At 37.1% G+C, this 22,656-nt stretch overlaps 2 protein-coding genes across 5 annotated transcripts in view; both read left to right on the top strand.

The window, feature by feature from the left end:
• The window catches only part of SUGCT (succinyl-CoA:glutarate-CoA transferase), an 806,341-nt gene that overhangs the window by 266,124 nt on the left and 517,561 nt on the right, over positions 1-22,656 (top strand). The gene's annotated exons all lie outside the window — the stretch shown is intronic.
• LOC113911805 (E3 ubiquitin-protein ligase RNF13-like) lies at positions 19,246-19,946 on the top strand. The gene is made up of 2 exons (XM_027574674.1): positions 19,246-19,369; positions 19,456-19,946. The coding sequence occupies exons 1-2, from the start codon at positions 19,246-19,248 to the stop codon at positions 19,944-19,946; spliced, it is 615 nt and encodes a 204-aa protein (XP_027430475.1).

Here is a 22,656-nt window from a genome sequence, read left to right as displayed (position 1 = left end):
TGAGAAACAAGACAGAGGATCATAGGGGAAGGGAGGGAAAAATGAAACAAGATGAAACCAGAGAGGGAGACAAACCATAAGAGACTCTTAATCTCAGGAAACACACTGAGGGTTGCTGGAGTGGGGGTGGGGTGGGAGGGATGGGGTGGCTGGGTGATGGACATTGGGGAGGGTGTGTGCTATGGTGAGCACTGTGAATTTTGTAAGACTGATGAATCACAGACCTATACCCCTGAAAAAATAATACATTATATGTTAATAGAAAAAAAAAAGAAATGGCAATTTCAGGGAGAAGGAACATTATGTGCTGATGCACAGAAGTGCAAAAGATTGGCAACTCAGGAATAACAAGGAGCACAGGAGGCATGGAATGTGAAAGGAGAGTAGTAACAGATGTGGCTGGATAAATATTAATAATAGCCAATATTTTTTTTAATAATAGCCAATATTTTTGGCCCCAGGCACTTAGCTAAATACTTTGTATAATTTATTCCATTCAGTCCTCACATGGTTAGGAAGTTGGCCATCTCATGTACAACTATGACTCGTGTCCACAAATACGTATGCATTTTTTTTTTTTTTTTTGCATTGACTCACATTTGGCTGTGAACCTTTAACTCATCTTGGGAAATTGTATCTCAGTCATTATTTTGGTGCTTGACCTCTCCATTAAGTTGTATGGAAGTCCAGGAGATTTGCATGGTGCCCAGATAAATAAGGAGGACTCTTAATTTCCAGGCCACTGGATCCTTCTGACCTCCTCCTTGTTACTTGACTTCCCTGGATTCTCAACTAGGGACATCGAGCATCTTTGTGGAGGCTGTGGGACCCAAAGGGAGTCTAGCCTCTTCAAAGATTCTTTCTTCATCATTCCTGATGTGATAATTTGTGTCAGATGTTTTGGTAAGAGTCTTAGGAGGTATGTCGTACTTTGTTCCTTTTTCAGACAAGGTTATACTTAAAGACTTTTTGATTTATATCAATCATAATCTATGATAATTTTTTATTTTTATATTTTTGTAACCTATTCTACTTTTGGGAGATATAAACAGTTTATGCTCCTTGAAGACTGTGACATGCTCCATTTTACCACCAATCTTGTTTTTTCCGTAGAGAGAGAGAGTGAGAGTCGGGAGGGGCAGAGGGAGAATTTTAAGCAGAATCCACACCCAGTGCAGGGCCTGATGCAGGGATCGATCTCATGACTCTGAGATCATGACGTGAGCTGAAATCAGGAATTGGAAGCCTAACCGACTGAGCCATCCAGGTGCCCCACCCCCAACCCTTTTGAGCAGGGGTGGGCAAACTTTTTTGGTAAAGGACTAGATAGTAATTCAGGCTTTGCAAGCCAAGAGCCAAAATTGAGGGTATTATGCAAGTACTTATACAATAAGAGAGAAAATAAATTTTCACAAAATTTTGATTAATTAAATAAATAAAATGAGTACAATTTTTTTTTGATAAAACAGATTTGCTAATGAGAGGAATGGAAATCTTTTTTGGGGGGATGGTAACATTTTTATTTAATTGGGGTACAAAGTTAGTGTTCCCTATTGCCAGAATTTGTTGCAAATGTTTTTCCCTTAATGTTGATCTGTAGTAAGAATTTACATATTTCATCTTTGAAAGTGTTTTTTGTTCAGAAAAGGTACTGCCAAGTAGTGATATCAATCCACCAGCAGCTGATTTTAATCAAGCATATTCATTGCCTGAACAGCATTTGTAGAATTTAGTAGATTTTTCTCCTGGTGCTCTCCTTTTACATGGATATTGCAGATTAATCACTTAAAATTGAAAGTCAGGTGGAAGGTCCTCAATTGCACAGTTAAATGGATTTTGAAATATGGAAGTGTCCTTTGTAATTGCCTGGAAGTCTGAAAAACACTGCTATAGTTTGCACTCAGAAAACATATCTGCTGCAAGTTTGTGTGGGAATGGGACTCTCACTTTTTGTTTTAACTTTTGCCAGCATGGAAAATACATAAAGCAGGCTGACAATACTTGTGATTCAAACATTAGTTGTCAACGAAATGACTTTATCACCGTAAAAGTTTTGCATGTTAGTTCTGTTTTGCCTTATAATTTTGGGCTGAATTCATTAAAAAGCATTATCAGTTCTGCAGGAAAGGCTCAGTTCCAAAGCTATTCAGTTGTTCATTTATAGTGGTTGAGGGTGGTTCTTATTCAGAAAAGACTCATTCTTTTTTTTTAAATTTTTTATTGTTATGTTAATCACCATGCATTACATCATTAGTTTTTGATGTAGTGTTCCATGATTCATCGTTTGTGCATAACACCGAGTTCTCCACGCAGAACGTGCCCTCTTTAATACCCATCACCAGACTAACCCATCCCCCCACCCCCCTCCCCTCTAGAACCCTCAGTTTGTTTTTCAGAGTCCATCGTCTCTCATGGTTCATCTCCCTCTCCGATTTCCCCCCCTTCATTCTTCCCCTCCTGCTAGCTTCTTCTTTTTTTTTTTTTTAACATGTATTGTATTATTTGTTTCAGAGGTACAGATCTGTGATTCAACAGTCTTGCACTCTTCACAGTGCTCACCCTAGCACATACCCTCCCCAATGTCTATCACCCAGCCACCCCCTCCCTCCCACCCCCACCACTCCAGCAACCCTCAGTGTGTTTCCTGAGATTAAGACTTCCTCATATCAGTGAGGTCATATAATACATGTCTTTCTCTGATTGACTTATTTCGCTCAGCATAACACCCTCCAGTTCCATCCACGTCATTGCAAATGGCAAGATCTCATTCCTTTTGATGGCTGCATAATATTCCATTGGGGTGTGTGTGTGTGTGTGTGTGTGTGTGTGTGTGTGTGTGTGTGTGTGTACCACATCTTCTTTATCCATTCATCTGTCGATGGACATCTTGGCTCTTTCCACAGTTTGGCTATTATGGACATTTCTGCTATAAACATTGGGGTACATGTACCCCTTTGGATCCCTACCTTTGTATCTTTGGGGTAAATACCCAGTAGTGCAATTGCTGGATCATATGGTAGCTCTCTTTTCAAGGAAAAGACTCATTCTTGACCCTCAGCTTAAAAAAAAAAAATCACAGTCAGACTTGACCATTGTTAAGCTCATGGTGCTGCTGTGTGGGAGAGTTGGGTCAGACTATTCAGCTTCTATTTTTTTTTTTAAGATTTTATTTGTTTATTTATTTAGAGAGACAGAGAGTGCAAGCAGAGGGGAGGGGCAGAGGGAAAGGGAGAGGTAGAGAATCTCAAGCCGACTCTGTGTTGAGTGCAGAGCCTGTTGTGGGGCTCAGTCTCACAACCCTGAGATCATGACCTGAGCCAAAATCAAGTCAGTTGCTTAACTGACTGAGCTACCCAGGCGCCCCTATTATTTTTGAGAAAACTTCATGAGACTAACGATGGTTAATGCTATCAGAGCAAATGAAAATCACCATTAACACTGCAGGCTGAATGTCATTTGATAGATTGAGATGTTTTCCTCAGTTGTACCTGCTGATGAATAATACAATGACTAGCCCTTGGCTTTGAACACCCGGCATTTTTACAAACTCTGCAAACTTGTCCAACTGAGTCTCTTTTGCTCCACGCATAATTTTTACCACCCTAAGTTGTAACACATAGCTTAAGTTGTATTGAATTAGTGCTTTTTCAACTTCTTTGGAAATAGTCTTGTTTGTAGTTGTGCCATGTAGCCTATTCATAGAGGCTAGGTTTTCATCATTTCAAAATCAGCAAAATTGACTCTTTTCATAAAGAAAACTGAGCAGTATCCATAACATCTGTCAATTCATCAAAGCCAAGGAAAACCACTCAAAATAATTTGCCTCATTTTTAAATTGACTACTGATATTGCTCCCAATGTCTTCAACTCTTTGAACAACTGTTCTTACCAAAAGACTAATAGTCCTAAACAAGTTTATTTTCTTTGGACACATTGCTTCAGCTGCTGCAATCAAACACAATTTAATTAGCTCACCATTGGTAAAAGGCTTTCCTTGCTTGGCTAACATGTGAGCCACTCAGAAACTGACTGTGGTTGCAGTCTCATTTTTATTATTTTATACTTTTATGAAGAAATTCTGTGATGAGATATTCTGTTTTGAATTTTATGATTTTTCTGACCACTGCTTTTCCTAGGAGTTGGAATATTGTGATGAGCACTTAATTGTGTATATTGTATTCTTTTCACATGGATCTAATATCTCTGAATAATAAACAAAATACTTTGGTATCTAATTTAATAAAAAAAGAGTCCATGTTCCAGTGTGTGCTAAAAGTATGGTACACTTCTCCTCTTGTTTTGACATGATGGGTATGCACTGGTCATAAAAAGTTGTGGTTAGGTAATACATATGAAAAACTGCATCACTGTGATTTATAATATGCCACGCAGGTGCACAGCCATGAGAGAGTGCCACATGGGGTCATTGTCACAAGCACTCGACTTTTGTAGTGCAAAAGCAACCATAGATGTGAAAAGATAGCATGGCTGTGTTCTAATAAAAATTTTATTTATGAACACTGAACTTGGAATTTCATACAATTTTTTATCTATTATAAAATATTATTTTCCTTTTGCTTTTTTAACCATTTAAATATGTAAAGATAATTCTTAGTTTGTGGATCGAACAAAAATGGGCAGCAGACTAGGTTTGGTCTGTAGGCCATTGTTTGCTGACTGCGGAGTCTACTGATTATCTTGAGTCACTTAGAATCTCAGAGACACTGAACAATACCGATAGTAAGGCACTGCTTAACAGGTGGCATACAAAATTAGGAAAAGCTGACTTTATTGTTTAGCATTAAATCTCCAGCACATAGATGCCCAGTAAGTGTTTTTTGAGTAAGTAAATGATAGACAATTTCTGGCATATAAAATATAGCCTATAATAAGTCTGTTGGATGAATGAAATGAATGAATGATTTATCTTATATCATACACATATATGGGATCAGGTAATTCAGGTGTGAGAGAGGTGTAGCAGATAAGTAAAACTCTCTGGAGACTATTTCAATAGGACTCTTTACCATTAGGTATTATCATTAAATCCCTTAAAAATGTTATGCAGCTCTATGAAAATTCCAGTGACATTTTACACAGAACTAGAACAAACAATCCTAAACTTTGTGTGGACCCACAAAAGATCCTGAATAGTCAAAACAATTATGAGAAAGAAGAACAAAGCTGTATGTATTACACTCTGATTTCATACAGTATTACGAAGTATAGTAATCAAAACACTGTGGTATTGGCAAAAAAGTAGACATAGAGATCAATGGGACAGAGTAAAGAGCCCAGAAATAAACCCAAGCATATATGGTCAATTAATTTATGACAAAGGAGCCAAGGATAGCAATGGGGAAAGGACAGTTTCTTCAAAAGTTACATGCACCCTGATGTTTATTGAAGCATTATTTACAATAGCTAAGGTATGGAAACAATCTAAGTGTCCATTGATGGATAATGGATTGTCCAATGGATAAATGGACAAAGAAGATATGGACACACACACACATACACACACACACACAGGAATATTAGCCATAAAAAAGAATGAAATGTTGCTATTTATGACAATGTGGATAGACCTTGAGAATATTATGCTAAGTGAAGTAAGTCAGATGGAGAAAGACACATACCATATGATTTCATTTATATATGGAATCTAAAAAAACAAAACAAATGAACAAATAAAGCAAAACATAACTTATAGATACAAAGAATAGATTGGTGGTTGCCAGAGGGGAGAACGTGAGGGATGGATGAGACTGTTGGAGGGAATCAAGAGGTACAAACTTCTAGTTATAAATAAGTTATGGGGATGTAATGTACAGCATGGTGGCTGTAGTCAATAATATTGTATTGTAAAGTTGAGAGTTGCTAAGAAAATAAATCTTAAAAGCTCAGCACACACACAGAAATTGTTTTGTAACTTTGTATGGTGAGGGATGGTAACTAGATTTACTGTGGTGATCATTTCACAATGTATACAAATGTGGAGTCATTATGTTGCACACCTGAACTAATGTTGCATGTCAGTTATACTTCAATTAAAACAAGTTATGTAGAGAAAATGAAAGAATTTTCTACAAGGAAAGAATTTCAAGCCAAAGAAGGTAGTAGCTAATTGCATTTTCCAGGAGGGTGAACTCAGTGTATTTTAGCTCTTTAATATGCTAGAGTATTTAAATAAAGTTTCCCCTCCCCAATTGATGTGTACTTTCAGGAACGTGTTTTGACTCTAGGATACAGGTAACTGTGACTGTTAGCCAAAAGTGTACTTTATGCTACATTTCAAACTCATTTAGATCACATGCAAGTAAAGAACTCAGTCAGCTCTTAAGCTTTGGCATGGGGGTGTGTTCCACGGATATGCACTATTTTATCAATCCCGCAGCCTTAACTTTGTGTTCTGTTACTAGAGCCAAGATTAAATGTGACATCGCTATGTAAGTACAAGTTTCCTGTTCATTTTCTTTTTCTGCTACAAGGGTATATAAGAGAAGGGTTGGTATACTGGTTTTTTCACATCCTAACTGTGTTCTGTAGGCAAGGTGCTTACCCTTACTGAGCCTTGGTTTATTCCTCTGACAAGTTGTAATATGATCTACTTTAGAGCTTGATTATGGAGATTAAATGAGACAATATGTGTCAACTGCCAAGCACAGTGCTTGGAGAATGGTAATGGTAGCTATTATTTATATTAAATGACAGATTTCATGCTTTAATATTTCTTAATATGAGATGACTAGGTGACTGTTGACACTGCATAATACAAGGTCATTATGGGCAGAGTTAAACAGTAACTACTTACAAATGTTGGATAAATGAACTACAGCCTTTTAATATCCACAGGGTAGCCCATGGGTCTGCTGTACATGTGTGTGCAAGATTTTTTTAACTACTGTTTTCCTTGTATTCTAACTTTTCTTGAAGAGGATTAATGCGGATTTTATTGAAATTTGTGAGAATGGATACTAATGGCTATTATTAAATAAATAAATAAATAAATAAATGTTTATTTCAACAATACTGAGCACCTACAATGTGCCAAGCACTGGGTAACAGTGAAGAATAAGGCACTGTCTCTGCTCCTAAGGAGCTAACTTGTTGCTGGGAAGACAATCAAGTTAGTGATTGCTGTAGTAACAGAGTAAGTGCATGATGATATGGGCATGAATGAAAGGGGCACCTAACCTGGTTTTGGGAGACGAGAAATTTCCCAGAAGAGGAAATCTGAAGCCAGGTGAAGCAGTGATAGGGGCCTTGGGCTAGCAGCAGAGGGGTCCGTGAAAACATCTGGAGAGGTTTGTACAAGCCTTGCAAACCATGTTATGAAATGTGAACACTATCCTAAGGGCAGGAAGGAGCCTCTGAAAGGTTTTATGTACACAAAGGCATTTGTGTTTAGAAAAACAATTTTGGTGGTAGTGCAGAACGAGGAAAGATTGTGGGTAAGAAGACCAGTCAAGAGGCTGTTGCAGTACTCCAGGCGAGAGGAAATGGTGGTTAAGAGGATGGAGATAAAGCAGAGACAAGACCTGTTAAAGATTTAGAAGTGATATTACTTGGTTTGTAATTGAAAGTGAGGATATATGAAACATGGAGGATTTAATTTTGATGCCCAAGGTTTTTACTTAAGCCTCCGAGTGGTTGTTGGTGCCATTCCTTGAGATAGGAAACATGAGAGGAAGGGCAGGTTTTGTCTGGAGAAATGGGGAAATGATGAGTTCTTTTTTAGACACATTGATTTTTTTGGTGCTTATGGGATCTTCAGATGGAGATTCCTCCCTGCTCCAACATCTGTAATTTTTCCTAAATTGATTTCTTAAGGAAACTTAGGAAAGGAAAGGAAAATTCTAGCATGTGTCTGATTTCCCGGCAGGCATTCTAGTCACTTTTTTGGGATACCAGCAAAGCACAGGCACCTCACACCTCAAAAAAGAGAGAGAAAATGAGAAAAATTTAGAAAGAAGTTACTTAAACTTCAGCATACTTTTAAATTTTATGTTAATTTAAAAAGTAAAATTTTATTTTGTTGTTTAGTGTTGTTTTAATTTGAATGGTGAAGGCGGTGGGAACCAGAGGTACAAATTTTTGTGTCATTGGCATAAAGATGCTAATTAAAGTGACTGAGTGGATGAGATTATCTCAGGAGGGAATGAAGAACAGTAGTTTTCTTTCCTGACTGCACACTCGAATCTTTTGGGCAACTTTAAAAAAATTCTAATGCCTGAGACCTGTCCCTAGAGATTCTGACTTCACTGATCCAGGGTCACCTGGGTCAAGGTTTGAGAAGCTCTGGCTTAGAGTGAGAAGAGATCCCAGTAAAGAATATGGAGTACCATAACACTTACGAGTCAGGTCCTAGAGGACAGGAAGACAAGTGGGCTGACTCAGAGTCCAAGGAAACAGTACTCTTCAGGGGCATCAGGTGTAGCTGCATCATATGTGCTTGATTCGGATGACCTTGTTCAAAGACCAATCAACCAACCAATCAAGTAATCAATCATCACGATCCTCCAAGGTCTCCATCACTGCCAACTAAAGTATCCCTTGCTAGGATGTGTAGGATGGAAAGGACTGCTGTGGTTAAAGACTCGGGTACTAAGTCTGCGTGCTAGAGAAGGGGGCTTGGCAAAGGCATTCGTACATGTATCTGGCCTCAGTGTGTGTGTGTGTGTGTGTGTGTGTGTGTGTGTGTGTGTGTGGTTACCTTTTCTGTTGTAGTACTGTATAGCTCTAAGTATTAATGATTATATCCAACAGAGAGGGAAAGTTGAAAGTGAAGCTTAAGTCTGGAAGCAATAATATAGTTTAAAAAAATTGAGATATAATTCATATGCCATAAAATTAATCCTTTAAAAAAGTACAATTCACTGGTTTTTTTAGTATATTCACAAGCTTGTATAACTATTACTACTATCTAATTCCCGAAAAAAATGTAGTTTTGACCTATGTGATAGGATAAGAATTTGCTTTTAGTCATTTTACTTGTAAAATATGATTTAATCTAATAATATATGAAAACAGTTCTAGTTTTAAAAATTACAAAGTGAAATGCAAACAACAAAAACAAACCAAAAAAAACCTAACCCATTTGAAAAAACTGCTGGCATTAAGATATTTACTAAAAGTATATCACCTCACTATACAACACCAAAAATATCCCTTATTTAAAAAAAAAAAAGTGTTGGGGTGCCTGGGTGGCTCAGTCTGTTAAGCATCCGACTCTTGATTTTGGCTCAAGTCATGGTGAGTGTGAGGCCCGTGACAGGCTCTGCACTGGGCATGGAGCCTGCTTTAAGATTCTCTCTCTCCCTCTGCCCCCCCCACCCCACATGCTCTCTCTTTCAAAAAAAACCCCCCAAACTGTTTTACTTCTGTACAACGAAACCCAACATCATTTGCCATGAATAGGAAGATAAGAGTAAGAATAAATATAATGGAAATTAAGAACGTAAGATTCAACTAAGTAAGGTAAAGATACCTATTTTCAGTGTCTCTCAGATCTCTACTGTCAGGTCCACTTACCTCCATCACAGCTGCCCCCACTCTGGTCCATCATCCCTCAGAATACTGCAGATTCTCGTTGTTCCCCTGCTGCCACTCTGGCCTCACAAGCATTGAAGACCCAGTTTTTAACTTGGCCTTCCTGGCTCGCATGGTCTGTCCCTGCTTCCCTGCCCTTGTTCATCTTCCACCATTCTCTTCCGTCTCTACTGCACTCCATGTAAACTGCCTGCTCATTTCCTCACACAAGTCACTCTTCTTCCAGCCTCCAAGCCTTTCTTCCTGACATTTTCCATCTCCCTGGAATACTCTCTGCCTCCTCTCTTTGCCTCATAAACTCCTACTAATCTTTTAGTCACCTCCTCAGGAAGTCTTCCCTGACTACATTCTTCCTGCCCTTGCCTACTGAGTCAAATCTCCCTTTATTAAGACTTTATATATATGTGTTGTTTTTTGTGATTACTTGTGTAATGTTCATTATCTGTCTTAATAGGTCATAAATTCAGTAAGGGCAAGGGCTGGATCTGTTTTGCTTATTCTTGTATTGCTCTCACATAACACATTGTTTGGCACATAGTAGGTTCTCAGTATGTATTGTCTTGAAAAAAAAGAATAAGTAAACGAATGGATCCCTTGTCCTTGACTGCTTGTATTCTGAGTTCCGTATTCTTTCTTACTCTCTCTTGACTAGATGCTTCTCCTCCACTGGGCTGATATAATGATGGCATAGAGTGGTCATCTTTGCCTGCCATTGTCTGAAGTTCAGACTTGAAGGACAGAGTATATTCATTGGCTACATATCCACAGCTGACATTAGTATTGATTTTAATTTACCACTACTCAGAACTAGGCAATCATAAAATTGAAGAAAGTCCATTTTCCTATAATGTATGGATTCCCCAATTTGCTAATTTTCAAAATCATCTGGAGGCCTTTTCAAAATGTAAATTCCTCTTCACGGGAGATCTGTGGGGCTCTGAACTTTGCCTGCTCCTCCCTGCACACATATTCTAACTTTGCCCAACCTGAAGGATCAAAAAAGAGTAATTTCCCGCCAAAGGGGTAATTGCTAAGTCTCTCTGTATGAAGCTGATTGCTTTATATGTAGCTGGGGCTACAGGAAGAACTGTACCTAGGGATCCTCACCCGCAGGGGTTCTTTTCAACATGCTTAGGATGGGTGTAATGTGTAAAGTGAGAAAGGGAGAGAGGGAGAGGGACAGAGAGAGAAAGATGCAGGGAGGTGGAGATATACTTAAAGGTTAACTGTGGTTATCTCAGTTTTAAGATTTGGAGTGATTTTCATTTTTTCTTTTGCTTCTCAGTGTTTTCTAAACATTTCTACAATTTGTGTATATTACTTTTTAATAAGAAAACAGTGTTTTTATAAAGTGCCTCAGCTATAATTTGCATCTGTGCAAAAATGTGAACACAATTTGCTTCAAACCAACAAATAACAAGCTCAGTGCTAATTTATCAAGCACCTGTCCTGTGTTAAACACTTCATCTTAAATAACTCCTAGTATCATTGTGCAACATATATTATTATTATTATTTTACAGATGGATGAACTGATTCTCAGAGAAGTGACATGACTTGCCCAGAGACTTTTGTAACAAATGATACAGAACTAGGTAGTCCCAACTCAAAAGACCATGTTTCTTTTATGCTAGTTGTTTTATTATTCCAAACAGTCATAAAAATGCCAGAAAAGAAGAATCCATTTTGACCAAGTTCTCAGCTGTGACTTATTCAATTTGCATTATCTCTCTCTCTCTCTCTCTCTCTCTCTCTCTCTCAATTACTTGAAAACAGTTTATTGCTATATAAGTGCTCAGTAAATGTTGTTTGGTTACTTTTCATGACTCCAGAAGTTAAATATAGTGCCGGATGAGCCAGGAACTCTTTTTTTACGCTTTGCATTCAGTGCTTTGTTTGATTTGTTATTTTGATTTCTCCTACAGCTTGTGAGCACACAGACAGTAAGCAGTGATGCCAGTGAGGAAAGAGTAGGAAAGGTTACTGTACAAAAAAAAGTCAGTTATTAACCTTCAAGGAATGGAGGTGTGGAGTCAGATGAAGGGCATGATTTCCTAGGCACTTCAAGTTTCTAAAGTAATTTAAAAAAATATAGATAATGAATTCATTATATTTTGTTTTCTGCTAACTGAGTATGTTTGGGAACTTGAAAAAATAGTACACATTGTTTAAAAATATCACTAAGAAGTCTCAGCTATGCACCAGAGGTTCATTAAATTTAATATTTTTAGAAGACATTTTCAGTCATTAAAGACTTTTGGTATTGTTTCCTTAGTACCTTAATCATCACTGCTCAGAGATAATGTTTAGCATTGTACTGATATTCAAAAAGATTATTAACAAAACTTCCATTTCATTTCCTGAGGTATGGGAAGAAAAGAATCTTTTGATTTTCTCCTCCCTAATTTAAAAGTCATGTTCACAGGAAATTCTTTATAATTCTTTTAAATAAACAGGAAACATAATTATTTGCTTGGGGTGTATATATGTGTGTGTTAAAAATATTATAGGATGAGGAGTACAATGTGTTTTTTAAAAAATCAGGATTATGTAACATGCTTCAAATGAGATCCAGGGTTGTGTGTGTGTTTTTGACATGGTCTTACTGGCTTGAGGGTTTTTTTTTTTTTTTAAGTTTTGTTTTTGAATTTTATTTTTCTGACGCTCTTCCTGTTTTCTTATAAGTCCAGCAATGGAATAAGAGTTGAAGAGCTGGCGGATTCACACGGAGACAGTTTTTGTAACATCATCTGTCAGGTGTCTGCTTCTTTCTTATTAGTCATCTGGCATTTTGAAGACCGATTAAAGCCATTACGAAATGTACTGCAGATCATAGACCTTACATCTTTAATTAATTAATGTTCACAAAGCACTGTGCAATTGATTAATAAAACTGGCTGTTGAAACATACTGAATGGTTAGCTGTTTTTATAATTTTCTCTTATTTCCACACCAAATGCATGAATCTGATTAAAAAAAAAAAGAACCATAGCTGATCTTAAACACTTTTTTCTTTTGAGCTCTTTTTACATTATTTACCATTTGTATAGGGATATCTTTCATACTTTTGCTTCTTCTGATTTTCCTGGTACATATATATTCCTGAGGGATATAGATTTTTCTCAGGTGGAAAACACCATTCAAATGTTATTTTCATTCTTAATAGAATTAATTTTTGATGTCAATGGAAAGCTATAAAATTATTCAGGCCACTAAACCAATATCTATTTAAACTTTGAAAGAGAAAATTAAAGATTATAGGGAATGCTTTCTAAGAAAAAAGAATATTCCATGAAGAATGTTTATTTACAAGAAAAGGTACTATTTGTTGTAAAACATAGCAATAAATGTGACTATAAGGAGCAGATACATCATGAATCAAATAACTGTGAAAGATTCAATGCAAGTAACCTAGGTATGCTGTCCTCTAAGAATTCATAATCTCAAATCCATATTGATTTTTCATAAAAATAAGTTGTAGCACAAATTTATAAAGACAGAATTATTTGTAAAAGCCAACTCTAAAAGTAAAAATTTATACTGTATATAAAAATTATATCATTTGGTTTAATTGTATGTCATAGCAGTAATTATTACTAAACAGTTTCAGAGAACTCATAATTGAGAACACTATCAGTGAAACCTAAAGGAGTAAAATTGTGATAGTGTGAATTCCTAGGTGATGTGATTTGAAGTTAGAAAGTCCCATTTTTGTCCCCTTTCACTTTGTATGAAGAAGTTAAATGATTCTAGAAATAACAGGTATTTAATTCTGTGGTTTTCCACTTCACTATAATAGAGTAAGATTTATATCAAATTTAGATCAGTGGAAGGTAACCCTAAAGTTTTATAGATTTTATCCCTGAAAATTATGAGATTTTAAAATTATCACAGACCCGTACCTCTGAAACAAATAATACATTTTATGTTTAAAAAAAGGAAGATAGTAGGAAGGGAAAAATGAAGGGGGGCGGAAATCAGAGGGGGAGACGAACCATGAGAGACTATGGACTCTGAGAAACAAACTGAGGGTTCTAGAGGGGAGGGGGGTGGGGGGATGGGTTAGCCTGGTGATGGGTATTAAAGAGGGCACGTACTGAATGGAGCACTGGGTGTTATACGCAAACAATGAATCATGGAACACTACATCAAAAACTAATGATGTAATGTATGGTGATTAACATAACATAATAAAATAAAAAATGTAAAAAAATTACTTTTAAGTTAATATAATCTGAGGATATTAATTTCAAATGTGAAAATTGTTCATTGGGAGAGTATGTATTCTTGAAGAAAGAATGTAATACAAGGAAGTCCTCATATTTAAATCAGGAAGATACTGAGTGTCCGTGGATGTCAGTCTGTCTGTATGTGTGTATTTCTGATTGTCCTTGATATTGGAAGTTGAATGCAAATTTATTTTTGTACAGCAGAGATAGACAAGTGACTTATCTATGATTGACTCATTCTGTTTGTGGAAAATCACTTTTGGAAAGTATTTTCAGGGGTTTTGACAAGATAACTGGTTTTAATAGGAATGAGTCAATGACAGGAGTAATAGAAATCTGTGAGGATGTTTCAAATATTCTGTAGATAAAAAGTATATGCAAGTTGAATTCATTATCATAAAGAGTTCACATAGGTAGGTACAAAATAGCTATATGAATTTTTTCTTTTTATGTCTGCAGTTCATTGGCATATATACCTAGGCCCCTTTTTGTATCTGGTCAAATACAAAAATGTTCTGGTAAATTTTTTTTTTAATTTTTAATGTTTTGCTGTGAAGTAAGACTTGAAGTTCCTAGTGAAGCATCTAAGTTACCTGGCACCATGTTAGAGATGCACGTTGCTACTGTATAAACCATAAGACAAAACATTGATCAAATGTGTCGGGTACTTTCCTGGGCAAGTGTTTATACAGGAAAAGATTCGGGAAAGAGGGATATTAATTAATCTAGCCCTGAGCAAAAGCTATTTCTGGGTTGAGGATGAGGAAAATCAATAATTACAAATTGAATTAATATTTATATGGTGATTTTTGCTTGTATTTTCTGATTCAACCTTCAAAGTGACCTCATATTTTACACATGAGGAAACTGAGGGTCAGAGATACTGCCTTCAGTCACAGGTGAGCAAGTGAGTTTTACTCAAGTCTTCTGGCTCCATATTCTTTACTCTTTCTTTCCATCAACTGGATAGAGAGGCAAAGTGTTAGTCCATATTAAGGGGATCAGCACACATATTATGGGAGAGGCAAGACCTGAAAGCCTTCAAGGAAATGCAAAATCTAGATGTGTGGAACTAAGGATGTCACACACTACATGAATGATCCATTTACTGGATTCAGCCTGCAGATGAGTTTGGTATGACTAGTCTGGTGTTTTTTAAAAAGTCTGAATTTGAGCGGCACCTGGGTGACTCAGTTGGTTAAGTGTCTGCCTTCGGCTCAGGTCATGATCCCAGGGTGCTGGGATCAAGCCCTGCATCAGGCTCCCTGCTCAGCGGGGGAGCCTGCTTCTCCTGCTCCCTCTGCCTGCCTCTCTGCCTGCTTGTGCTTTCTCTGTCTGTCAAATAAATAAATAAGATATTTTTAAAAAAGTCTGAATTTGAATGCTTTAGGTAGAAAAAGCATTTTCTACTTGTCTCAGTCTCCACTACTCTCCCATCTAACTGCTCTCACTTCTAATATCTGCTCAGACTCTGATGTTCTTTGAATATGCAGTCCTGAGTGGAATGAATCACATGAACAAGAACATGGAGGAAAACATGAAGGTGAACATAGAGAGCGATTTCATCTGGGCTGAGCATAGGTTTTTATCCAGGGAACTTTGGTAGGAAGTTGTTAAGGACTGGATTATGGATGCTGCTTTTCCTACGTCTCCCAAGGCCCACCCCCCCCCCCCCCACTTCCATGAGATCTAGATTGGATGAGTTGGCCATAGTCCAAGTGAGTAGAAATTATATTGTGATCTATGAGGCTGAGTTCTTGGAAGGGAGGTCCTGAAATTTCAAGCTTAATTGAGGTGGGTCCAATTTCTTGGGACAACACTAATGTAGACAGAACACAAAGCTGTGTTCTGAACTTGGAAAAGGAATCGTGGTAAGTGATGTAAAGTCCTGAGTGTTGCTCTGAACATTGGCTGAGGTTAGTAGTACAATTTTATGGGACACTGGAAGCATGTTGTTTTATTGATAAATGTTTTAGGGTCAGGGGAAGAGTAGAAAGTGCAGTTTCTTTCTTTCTTTTTTTTTTTGCATATGTATAAGATTGTTTCCTGGGATACCTAATTAAGGCAAGTCCCTTTGATTGGATACTTTGTGGGGGGCATTGCTTCTTTTCTTCCAATGGACTTTTGAGCCTTTGGTGGAGAAATAAGGTTATGAGAAATTACCTATGGATATCTATATCTGTATTTATATCTAAATCTGGATTTTGAAATCATGGGCTTCTTTTCCACCTCAGGGCCTTTGCACATGCTTTATTTCCTGCATGTAATGTTCTTCTCTAATGGAGAAGATGGAGCTAATTTGTTTTTATTCCTTAAGTTCTTTACCTATCAGCACAACTATCCCTCCTATGAGAGATTACCTCTGACCTATCTGAAGAGTAAGTTCCTTAGCCCTATCTAAAAAGTAAGTTCCTTCCACCTTTATTCTGTTCTTTATGTGTTGTTAATTTTCACCACAGCATTAATCAACTTATAATTATTTTGTCTACTTACATATTTGTAGTAACATATCCTCATAGTAATGTACCCCACAGTATCCTCAGAGAATGTAAATTTTGTAAGGACAGGGATTATGAATTCAGAATCTAGTTCCACAACAGAATGGATCCTCAAATAAGTATTTGCAAATGAATAGATAGTTGGAATAGAATTGAAGAAAAAAATACGATGGGTATTGTTAAGAGAATGTGCCATAGATTCCCATGTCAGATGGAGGGTGTGGAAGATGTTTTTCCATTGTGTATTGTAACAGGAATTTAATGTGTAATAGCAACAGGGGAATCTCATATATATATATATATATATATATATATACATATATATATATATATATGATGACAGTTTCATACTGCTGAAGTAGAATATTAATTCTTTAAAAAATTATATAATGATTACATTTTGAATGTAGAAAGTTTAAATGCCAGAAAAGGCTGTAAAGAGTCCTTAGTAAAACTTCTCCTTCCCTCTAATTCCATTTTCAGTTAATTACTATTAATACATCCTTACGTATTTTTCTAGAAATTTTATATGGTATGTATCTGTCATTGGTTTTATTTATCTTTCTATATAGTTAACCAGTTATCTACTTGTTATCGAAACGATTTTGATTATAATAGAAATATGTTTCTGCCATTTGCAATTTTCATTTAATATATCTTGGATATTTTTTCATGTGAACCCAAAAATCTTGTTTGGGGGGGTGCCTGTTTGGCTCAGTCAACTAGGCATTTGACTCTTGGTTTTCTACTCAAGTCATGATCTCAGGGTTGTGGGATCAAGCCCCCTGTAGGGCTCTGTGCTCAGTGCAGTGTCTGCTTGTCCCTCTCTCTCTGTCCCTCTCCCAGCTTGCATGCACGCGCACACACACACTCTCTCTCTCAAATACATAAAAAAAATCTTTTAAAAAATCTAGTTTATATATTTATAGCCACTTCATGTCAATATTATATAAAACTTTTTTTCTACAGCTTCATTTTCTCCCTATTCCTTTTTGCTGTGATTTTCATACAAATTTTATCTTTATAATTATATATCCATCAACATGGACTTATAATTATTGCTTTAATGCAGATGTCTTTTAAACCAGGAGGAGAAAAAAAGAGTTACAAATGAAGATACATTTATACTGTCTTTTATATTTGGTCATGTAGTTGACTTACTGGTATTCTTTATTTCTTTATATGATTTTGAATTACTCTCTAATGTCCTATCATTTCAGTTTGAAGAACTCTTTAGTACTTTCTGTAGGGCACGTTTGCTTCCAATGAATTTTCTCATTTTTTATCTTAATTTGTCCTTAGTATTTGAAGGATAGTTTTGCCCAATACAGGATTCTTGGTTGACATTTTCCTTTCTTTTAGCACTATAAATAGGTCATCCCACTATCTTCTAGCCCCTATGATTTCTTATGAGAAATCAGCTGTTAATCTTATTTAGGCTCTCTTCTATGTGATTGGTCTCTTCTCTCTGCCTGCTTTCAAGATTCTTTGTCTTTATCTTTTGATTGTTTGATTATGTTATGTCTACATGTGGAACTCTTGATTTATCCAACTTGGTGTTCACAGAGCTTCTTGGATGTATAGGTGGTTTTTTAAGAAAAATATTTTCATCAAAGATAGGATGTTTTGGCTATCAATTCCTTAAATTTGTTTTGTTTTATTTTCTTTATCTCTCTCTTTTTGTCTCTTCATTTCCTCTTTCTCTCTCCCCCACCTCCTTTTTCCTTTTGGATACCCATTATGCCTATATTGGTGAACTTGATTATGTTCCACAGGTCTCTGAAGGTTTTTAATTTTTTTTTAAATTTTTTTTCTCTTTCTGCTACTCAGACTAGGTAATCTGAATTGACCTATCTTCAACTTTGCTTTCATCTGTAAGCTCACATTTGCTATTGAGCTCTTCTAAGTGCATTTTTAATTTATATTATTGTACTTTTCATCTTAAGAATTTCTATTTGGTTCTTTTTATAATTTCAATTTCTTTATTGATATTCTTTATTTGGTGAGACATTGCTTTCATCCTTTAGTTCAGAACACATGGTTTCTTTTCATTCCTTGAAGATATTTTAAATAGCTGATTTAAAATTTTTGTAGTGGGCTGAATGGTGGCTTTGATGATATATTCATGTCCTGATCCTTGGAGCCTGCCTTACATGGCAGAAGAGTAATTTATGGCAAAATATGTGATTAAGTTAAGGATCTTGAGAGGTGAGAGATTATTCTGGATTACGTGGGTTGGCTCTAAATGTAATCACATGCATCCTTATAAGAGATAGGGAGAGGGAGTTTTGAGATACACAAAATAGGAGAAAGTGATGTGAAGATGGAGGCAGGGATTGGAGTGATAGAGCCTCAAGCCAAGGAGTGCTGGCAATCATCAGAAGGTGGAAGAGACAAGGAAAGGAATCTTCCCTAGAGACTCTGGAGGGAATGTGGTGATACCAGCCCCTCAATTTCAGGCTTCTGAAATCCAGAACTATATGAGAATAAATTTATGTTGCTTAAACCCACCAAGTTCATGATTATTTGTTATGGCAGCCATAGGAGGCTAATCAAGTCTGTCCAGTGAGTCCAATGGCTGGCCTTCCTCAGAAACAGTTTCTGTAGACTGCTTTTTTCCCTGTTAATGGCCGTAAATTTTGTTTCTTTGCCTATTTCATATCTTTGTTGTTGTTTTTGAAAATTGCACATTTAATGTAATATTATGTGGCAGGTTTGACTTTTGCTGAGTCCTGGGGATGACGCATGTCAGGCCCGGAGTGCTGATGTCAGCATGGCTCCTAGCTGGGTGACTGGTTCTTACTTTCAGCCTTTGGGCTGCTTGCATCTCTAACAATGTGACCGGGACTCTGTCTAAGGCATTGGTGGGTCTCGGTTCCATCCATCTGGATCTCAGCTTGGACACTGTGCAGAGGGGATAAGGTTTCATCCTTGCCCCATCAGCCAGTCTGGTGATTTTATATTGAGATGTTGCTCTCCATAGAGATGCTCATTCTGTTGGCCACACAAGTCTATACCATCTTGACTGTCCAGCTCTTTGCATTCTTTATTTTATTTTTTTTAATTTATTTGACAGAGAGAGACACAGTCAGTGAGAGGGAATGCAAACAGGGGGAGTGGGAGAGGGAGAAGCAGCTCTTTGTATTCTTAAATCTATGGTAAAAGCAGGCATTTAAGCATATAATTTTGAAAATGCATCTCAGACATTTGATGACCTCCCAGCAAGATTTGGTTATAGACTTCCAGCTGAAGGTTTAAAGGGTTTTTTGATTAACTCGAAGCCAGAGAATGCCTATGAACCTGTAATGCCTCCACCACTGAAAGACAATTCATCTGGCACTTTCATTGTGTTAATTAGAAGACTTGATTGTAATTTTGATGTAAAGGTTTTAAATTCACAGAGAACAGGATTCAAAGCAGCCATAGTTCACAATGTTGACTCTGATGACCTCATTAGCATCGGATTCAATGACATTGATGTGCTAAATAAAATGGACATTCCATCTCTCTTTATTGGGGAATTATCAGCTAATTCCCTGAAAGATGAATTCACATATGAAAAAAGGGGCCACATTATCTTAGTTCTAGAATTTAGTCTTCCTCTGGAATACTACCTAATCCCCTTCTTTATCGTAGTGGGCATTTGTCTCATCTTGTCATTTTCATGAAGTAGGTAAATTAATGTTAAATATATGTTAAAAAATAGTATGGATGGTTCTAAAAATCATTGTTTTGAGTGAGAGGAGCCTTACATAAAGGAGTACATATTGTATGAGTCCACTTATATGGTTGGGTCTGGTAAAGGTAAAGATAATCTGGGTAGAAAAATTGGAACAGTGAATGCTTCTGGGGGGCTAGGAAAGGGTGAGAGATTTACTGAGAAGGGTAGAAGGGACCTTTTGGGGGGGTGAGTCGTGTTCTGTATCTTGAGAGAGGTTTAGGTTGCACAAATTTCTGTATACTTAAATTTTGTGCATTTTGTTGTATAGAAATTTTACCTAAGGGGAAAAAAACTAAAAAAATATTAAACACTAAGTAATGATACATCTGCTAAAGTATTTGGGGGGACAGATACTGATTATCTGCACCTTACTTTGGAGTGCACTGTAAAAAAATGAAGAGAAAAAGAGGTGTATATTGATAGGTAGATAGAGGGATGGATAGATAGGTGATAAAGATGCAATACAATGTTAATTGTAGATTCGAGGTAGTGGATATATGGGTATTATGAACTTTATTCAACTCTTCTCTGTATTTGAAATTTTTCATGTTAAAATGTAAATAAAGAATAGTCTGAGGACTTGAAAAACATATTATGTGGCAAGTCTGGAAATCAGATTCTACTCTCTCTTCAGGATTTGTTGTCGTTGTTTGCCTAATGATTTTTCTGAGCTAAATCTGTAAAGCCTGTATTCTTCGTTGTGTGTGACCTCTGTTAGCCAGGTGATCAGTTAATGAATGGACAGAGATTTGCGTAAATGCCTGGAACCAGTAAGTTTCCCAGTTTCTGCTGAGGGGCTCCCTGGAACATATGTCTTTCACACTCAGCCAGGCAGTTGACAGCTCTGCCTTCCTTTTCACTTCCTGCTTGCACAGAGCTTCAAGGTCAGTCACAGCTGAGAGCTAGGGTCTTAGCTCTTTTCTGAGCATGTGCACAGCCCTGGGCAAGCGAACAGCCCCATACATGTGAATGGACCTTTTAGATTTCCAGGAATATTTTGACGCTTTTCAAAACTCCTAATGGACATTTCTTTCATTCCCCAGATTTCCCTTGATAAGCTTTTTGCTTAGGCTTTTGTTTGTCCCGATTGTTAACCATTGCCTCAGTCAGCAGTGATGTTAAACAATTAATAAATGCCCCCAGAGACAAGGCTGTTCACACTGAGGGAACTCCGAGTCAGAGTCAGGTAAAAAGAAGCCTTCCATAAAGGGTGCACTTGTCGTGATGAGCACTGAGTGATGTATACAGTTGTTGAATCACTATCTTGTACACTTGACACTAATACAACAGTGTATGTAAACTGTATTGGAATTAAAATAAAAAAAAAAAACTTAATGAAAAAAGAAGGCTTTCAAATGGAGTCTTCCAGATAGGTCAAATACTGACAATTATCTGTTAATTAGGCTTTGAAAGTTCCAACCCCATTCTGTATCCTCTAGTGGCTGCTAGACTGCTGGTTTTCACTCTGATCGCAGACTATTGATTTTCAAGGCTGCTGTGTAGCTGAGAGCCGGGGGATGGGAACAGGTCAAGTTAAAATGCCGTAAACCTCACTGCTCTTACTGTGATTTAGCTGTTCTTCTGAAATAAATGCTCTCTGAATTGCCACAAGCCTTTGGTTAATTTTCAGAGTCCTGGAAAATTGTTATCGACTATTTTTGCCAATGATTTTATTGTTATGTGGAGGAGAGAATTTTTGGGGTCTTTAGCCTTCCTTTTCTTTTTTTTTTTTTGATGTCTCTCCAACACGTGGCTTTTGGATAAAGGTTTTTTTTTTTTTTTAAAGATTTTATTTATTCATTTTTTGAGAGAACGTGCGCGAGTGCATGAGCCGGGAGGAGGGGCAGAGGCAGAGGAAGAGGGAGAGAGAGAATCCTCAAGCAGACTCCCCGCTGAGCAGGGAGCCCAATGCGGGTGATCCCAGAACGCTGGGATCATGCCTGAGCTGAAATCCAGAGTCAGATGCTTAACCGATGGAGCCACCCAGGCGCCCCTTGGGTAAAGTGTTTTTAAAGGATGGAGGGGAGAGAACTTCACAGTAGTTTTGCCTCATGACTTCACTATAGTTTTAGCATGATTTCTTTTTTCTTTCTCTTTGCTTTTTGTGAATCCTTGTTTCTGTTTCTTTTTTGAGGTAATGGAGAGTGTGTAGCCTGCCTCCTAAACAGGGAATAGCCAAATGGTGCATCCTTTGAATCACGCTTTCTGTATTTATGGTTTACCTCTGGAGGGACTAGATGCTCTGCTCTGAAGTGGCATTACTGGCCTTTCCCCCCACCCCCCCCCATTCCTGTTGGCCTTTTCTTTGGGTTGCATCTCATCCCCTAGATTCTTCTTCATTCCTGATTAGGGGATATCAGTAAGAATTTTCAGAATTTTCTGGATTCAGTTTCTCTCATCTCCACAATGCTTCTTGACAATAATGAAAGGAGCTAAAGGTTGCTATCATAAATCTTCAGTCTCTTTTCTCTGATGGCACGTATCAACACTTGTGTTATTGCTGTCTTCCTCCGTTTGCTGCTTGCACATTATCATTCTTTTTCCTTTTTGTATTTATTTTGTTAGGTTTTGGGGGTAGAGGTTTAGTGATTCAGTTTCTGCTTTGTACTGACTTTTTGAGATGATACAGAATTATTTACTTTAAAATAAATAGTAAA

This window comes from Zalophus californianus, chromosome 12, assembly GCF_009762305.2.
Source record: "Zalophus californianus isolate mZalCal1 chromosome 12, mZalCal1.pri.v2, whole genome shotgun sequence".
Taxonomy (NCBI): Eukaryota; Metazoa; Chordata; class Mammalia; order Carnivora; family Otariidae; genus Zalophus; species Zalophus californianus.
This window is presented reverse-complemented; position numbering and strand designations above follow the sequence as displayed.

Bases quoted from the DNA above. Each gene is read 5' to 3' on its own strand.
- LOC113911805 (XM_027574674.1), top strand. From the start codon at position 19,246: ATGTTGCTCTCCATAGAGATGCTCATTCTGTTGGCCACACAAGTCTAT. The intron at 19,370-19,455 runs GTGAGAGGGAAT...CAGGCATTTAAG, and splicing joins GACAGAGAGAGACACAGTCA to CATATAATTTTGAAAATGCA.